We start from the raw sequence: 5,901 nt of genomic DNA, 5'->3' as shown, positions 1-5,901 counted from the left end.
CTTTTGTAAAAAAAAAAAAAAAAAAAAAAAAGTCCATTGCCGGCAAACAAAAAATCTGATACGTCGCTGGGGCTGAAGTGGTGAAAAATCTTCTATGGCTTGTTCAAAATACAAACTGCGTTGTCCATAGTCTGGATACAGGTGAACTTTAAACCCATACACATTAAGCAGTGTTTTATTGCATTTGTTACTACAGATGAACTCAACAGAAGGAAACTAGAAATTGTTTGCATAGGCCGCTGTACACAGAGCAGTTTATTGATCCAGGTCAACAACATGGCACACTGGATTAATTTATGACAGATGTCTGACAAAAACCAGCTCTCATTTTTCCAAGAGACACCCGAGCAGCTTTTTAAACAAAACACTGCTTTATTTAAGTAAGTAAATATGAAAAAGTATTTCCATCGTATGTACAGATATTTCTATAAAGAAAAAGAAAGTGGCGTGAATTGGAATTAGTCCTGTAAAGAGAAGTCGAATGGCTCGAATTCCCTCCGGAAAGCCTTGGCCAGGCTCTCTTCTTCATCTTGACTCAACTTGCATGCTTTCCAGTCGGCTCTGGTCGGAATATTCAGGATGGCCTCGCTCGCCAAAACCTCTCTAGAATGGTGAAATATTGAAAATGAATAACATTGAAAACAAAACTGACAACCCAAATATAAATCTGAAGGATTTAAAAAAGGCACAAAATAAAAAAAAAAAAAAAAAAAAAAAAAAAAAAAAAAACACGAAATGGCTTAAAGATAAGTACTTTATAGACGCTCAAGGCAAGCCATGTTGATAAAATTCTATATCAGCTGCTTTCAGTAGCTTTTTGCCACCTTCCACGTCACCCAAATGCCAGAAAGTTCTGAGCAGGAAAAAAACTGACACTTTAAACTACTGTGCTGCCAATAGGAATGGGTAGGAGGCAGGGAGAATAAATGGTTTAGCACTTCCCACTTAGCAGCACTGGGGGTCATCGGTTTGAATCCCAACCACAGCATTCCCTGCATGTTCTCCCTGTGCGGGTTTCATCCCACACTCCAAAGACATGCTGATAGGTTGTCTAATTTGACCCTAGTATGTGTATGTATGAATGCAAGTTATGGGCCTTAGATTGTGAGCTCCTTGGGGGCAGGGACTGATTTTAATGTAAAATATATACGTAAAGCGCTGTGTAAATTGATGGCACTATACAAGTACCAGTAGTAAACACAATTATGTAATAGAGTGTGTATTGGGGAGGTTAAGTTGAGCCAGGCCTAGGAGGCTGCCAGTCAAGTTCCAAAGCTTTCCCTATCAGAACAGCCCAGTGTTCAGGAGGAGCAAGCGATTGAAAACTAATGCAGCATTTTACACTTCGTGGTCATTTTGTTCAAGTGACTTCACTTTAAGGTTACTGCCTTAAAAGCAAACCAGGCACATTCTTATTACAAGGGGGAGAAAAAAAAAAAAAAAAAAAAAAAAAAAAAAAAAAAAAGCTATGTTTCAGAGGTGCACAGAACTTATCAAGGTTACATGGTATACTATAGTCCTTTGTAACTCCGAAAAATAGTTTTTCCTATGCTTGTCTAAAAAGACACTGGGGGGAGGGGTTACTAAATCTGGTGCACACAGAAGCTGATTGTTACAATGCACAGTGGCACCCAATTCTAATTTCAGCTTCTTCAATTAAGCGTTGACAATAAGCCCACGTTTACATTGAGGGCGGGTTTGAAATTGTGTGAATTCAAACCAGCATTTCAGTCTGACTTTGGGGGCGATTTGACAGACATCTGTGCGGGTTAATGCACAGAGGTCTATTGAAATCGCCCCCAAAAGAAGTGCAGGAACTACTTTAGGGAATCGGTGCGGCGTTGCATCGATTCGCACGGTGCCATTGTTGGCACTAGGCTCCGATTTGGCATGCGCTCCGACATGTCAAAGCGGATGCCAAATCGGCCCAATGTGAATGTGGGCCAATGCCTAGATTCAAATTGGTTACTAGGCACAGCTGCACCCGATTCTGTGTGCACCAGTTTTAATAAATTCCCCTATATAGATTGGGATCGATTTATTAAAACTGGAGAACGAAAAAAAATCTGGTGCAGCTGTGCACAGTAGCCAGCTTGTTAAATTAAGCTTTGATAAAAAAAAAAAAAAAATTAAATTGCAACTCCAGCCAAATCATACATACACTTTTTGTGGATGGCATAAGGAAGGGTTAGCACCTTTGTAACATTTGTTTTGCTGTCCGTGCCCATCAAATGATTTCAACTCACTTTCTGTCCCTGTGACAGTAGGATGTAGAAAAATTTGATTTGTTGTGGAAACAAGGATTGGTGATAAAACTTCAGTGGAGACACCCTTTTCCCCAGACTTACAGGAGTGAATTTCCCTTCCTAGTGGTAGATTTATGCTCACTTCTTGTTCCCCTCAGTTTGTAAGTAGGGCTCGTATTAAAGTCGGATGTTTGTAACTTGTAGTTTTATATGGCACCTCTGTCATGCACCCAGTTAAATTTAGGCCTAGGCGTTGTGTGCGCAGGATGGACTAAATAGACTCATACCTCCTAACTTTTTAAGATGGGAACACCTATTAAGAAAATGTAGGTACAGGACCCACCCCCTGTCACGCCACCTTAAAGGGGAATCATAGAAAAAATTATTCATTAAATCCACAAGTGCTTTTTTCTAACCACCACTATTCCTTTATACTGTTATTTGAAATTTACAAATGCAGCATTTCAAAAATTGGAAGAAAGGTTTAGGACTGGGAAACACTTTGATAAGAAGTGGATTTTATATACAACTATATAGATCAGACCAAAATGAAAGAAATGATGAAAGAGGGAGAGGAGGGACTTTGTTCCAAATCAGAGACAGTCCCTTGAAATAAGGACAGCTGGGAGCTATGCAGACTCCCAAACTCGGTGTTTCAGGCCCCTTGCACAATGGTGGGAGTCTGCCAGCAGATTTGCCCACTCTGCAGGGGAACTCTCCCCCTTTACAGGCAGATGACAGGTCCGTGTGTTCTCTATGGGTTGTTGGATGGAAACAGACTACCTGTCAGTTTCCATCAAATCCGCCAGATGGGGAACAAACCCCATCCGTCTGTTTTTAGCAGACAGGATCAGATGTTGGGGGGGGGGGGGGGGGGGGGGGGGGGATGCCGCCGCTCCATAGAGCAATGGATGGTCCGCCTGAAAAATAGGAGGACCCAATCGGTCTGTCAGTGTAAAAGGTGCCTTAGGGGGGCTACAGACTGATGCACCAGAAAGGGATACATATACATATACACACACACACACACACACACACACACACACACACACACACAGGTGGTGCCTACTTTGCAGCAGGGGATGGGGCATATTTATAAGTAATTTGCTCGTTTTAACAACATTTACACACACTAGGGTATAAAATAATTCTAACCATTTTACAGATCTAAGTTATTTTACAAAAAAGGTGGGGCATTTGGAATAAATGTCAGGCAGAAAAAGCAAACCCACAGTTATAAATGCATGTCAAAGAAAAGCAAACAGATGTTGTGGGAGGGAATAAAAAAAAAAAAAAAAATTATAATTATATACCACCTTCCAAACTGCAATGGAAAATTTTTCTTAATTCGATGAAAAAGCTTCTCCCCAGTATCCAACTCGACATAGAAATATGGTGTCCCAGGCTGTACAATCTGAAAATGTTAAGAAGCCAGTGAGAAAAAAAATAAAATAAAATAAAACCCCCCCCCACACACACAAAAAGATCTCCATTTCATTGTTTGTACTGTCCACAATTTTTCTTAGAAACACTCTTCTCCATACCAAGTGTCAGCTGCTTGGAGTGTTAACTTACACTTCTAAAGCCGGCCGTAGATGGAGCAATTTTTTCCTGCAACCGCGGTTGCAGAAAGAAGAAGGAAGAGAAGCAGCAAAAAAAAAAAAAAAAAACCCACACACAAATCTATATCCCCCCCCCTCCCCCAATATCACCAGTCTGCACTGATTGAGGAATCAATCCCACTAAGCCATTGTATTCTCCCATTAGTGATGACTGCTAGTGATTAGTGTTGCTTAACGCGGAGTTCCAGTCATATTTTTGTTTATTAAAAGTCAGCAGATACAAAAGCGTAACTGACTTTTAATAAACAGCCACTCACCGGTCCCACAATGCACTGACTCGTGCTGTGTCCTCCCTTTGGCAGCGCAGGCATCTCTACCATGGGCACCCGGCTGTAACAGCCGGGTGCCAACTGCGTATGCATGAGCGGCGCCGCACTCACACTGGTCCCGAAGTCTAGGACCGGTCATGTGTCCCAGAAGACTTGGGGAGGGAGAGCTTCCACTTCAGATCGCCTAAGGGTATGGGAACAGAAGTGGGAGCAGGCACCTTTCGAAAATCAGATACCTGCTCCCCTCCTCCCCAAAAGCTCAATGTTACAAACAGAAGCTGGAGAAGAGGCCTTAAAGCGGAAGTTGCACTTTTGGAGGGAACTACACTTTAACCACCACCTTATGAACACAGTACGCCTTTTTAAATCTTCCATCAAACCCCTTATAAAGGGGAGCAGGAAAGAGGCTCAAGTTGGATATCTGAGAGTTCTTAGCGTACTGGTGCACACAGCGTTGGCACCTTAGTGAAAACTTCTGGCTGGGATTGTTCATGCATACTAGAGCTCCAGGGGTCCATGCAAGGCAACATAGTCACCCTAGAAGCAGAAGCAAGGAGGAAGAGGGGAGAGAAATTAAGGCCTAGTTAAGAAATTACAGGCTGCAATGAAAATTTGCACAGATTAACAGCTTCCCGCCCAATGACAGCTGGGCGGCTCTCGTTCTGAATGGATGTCATATGATGCCCTCCCAGAACGACCGCTCTTGTGCGCCCGCGCATCGCAGGGATCAGTGGTGTGGCATGTCAGTCTGACACACCGCTACACTGATATCAGTAAAGAGCCTCTGATGGAGGCCCTTTACCACATGATCAGTCGTGTCCAATCACGATGTAAAAGAGTCGTTGATCAGGGAAGTGCCACGCTTCAGTGGTGCCCAGCAGTGCTGCGCATAGTTGGTGCCCATCAGTGAAGGAGAAAAACTTTACAAGATTTTAAAAGATTTCACAATTTTAGGTCTTTTGTTTAGCAAAAAAAAAATGAAGATAAAAATTCTGTTTGGGTACAGTGTAGCATGACCGCACAAGTGTTATTTAAACAGCGACAGCGCTGAAAGCTGGCTTGGGCAGGAAGGGGGGTGCAAGTGCCCTGTATTGAGGTGGTTAAGGCACTTTGGGTTGTAAACTGCATGAAAACCATAACAAATCAACTTTTTGTTTTTTTATCTGTGACAATGGGTGGAATCGCCAGGTGACATCACTGAATGGCCACGCCCCATGGCTATATAAGAAATGGCAGACAGCCATGTGACCGCGTTTTATTTTTAGTGGGCAGCGGCGGACAAAGTCATCACAAGAGAGAACAGCAGGAATAAGACAATTGTTAAAGACTTGTCAAAAACCATCTCATGTTTTGTAACACTACACTTCTTATTTGGTGAATGGAAAGGAGTACAATGTACCCCAATACTCATGCACGGGGGGGGGGGGGGGGGGCTTGGATCTGGGGGTCCCCTGGGGTCATTTTGTGGGCAATTCCATTGTCCTGGTGCTCCAAGGCCTTCAAAAATGGGATAGGTAGTCAGGAAACTAAATGTGACATTTAAGCTCCTAGAACACCTGATGGTTCTCCCTGCATGTTGGGCCACACCACCATACTCAGGAGTAGCAGAATATATTTTGGGGTGTATTTGCAAGTTTACCTATGCTATGTGTGAGAAATAACTTTTTAATATGGGAAAATATAGATAAGCCTTGCGAGCCACATAAGGGTTAATGCCTTATAAAATGTGGAATGAAACCTCAGTAAAAAACAGCTGCAAACACT

At 42.7% G+C, this 5,901-nt stretch overlaps 1 protein-coding gene across 3 annotated transcripts in view; it reads right to left on the bottom strand.

Annotated features, from left to right (window-relative positions):
- Window positions 1-352: 352 nt before the first annotated feature.
- Window positions 353-5,901, bottom strand: part of CWF19L1 (CWF19 like cell cycle control factor 1) — a 42,793-nt gene continuing 37,244 nt past the window's right edge. For all 3 annotated transcript variants that reach the window (XM_073621280.1, XM_073621281.1, XM_073621282.1), the window contains 2 exons: window positions 3,563-3,660; window positions 353-603 (listed from right to left, as the gene is read on the bottom strand). In XM_073621280.1, the coding sequence (XP_073477381.1) occupies window positions 459-603; window positions 3,563-3,660 (243 nt within the window). In that variant the 3' untranslated portion in view covers window positions 353-458. The remainder of the gene's footprint in view (window positions 604-3,562; window positions 3,661-5,901) is intronic.

This window comes from Aquarana catesbeiana, linkage group LG03, assembly GCF_042186555.1.
Source record: "Aquarana catesbeiana isolate 2022-GZ linkage group LG03, ASM4218655v1, whole genome shotgun sequence".
NCBI classification, from domain to species: Eukaryota; Metazoa; Chordata; class Amphibia; order Anura; family Ranidae; genus Aquarana; species Aquarana catesbeiana.
The sequence above is the reverse complement of the archived record's forward strand: the minus strand, read 5'-3'. Positions and strand labels throughout refer to the sequence as shown.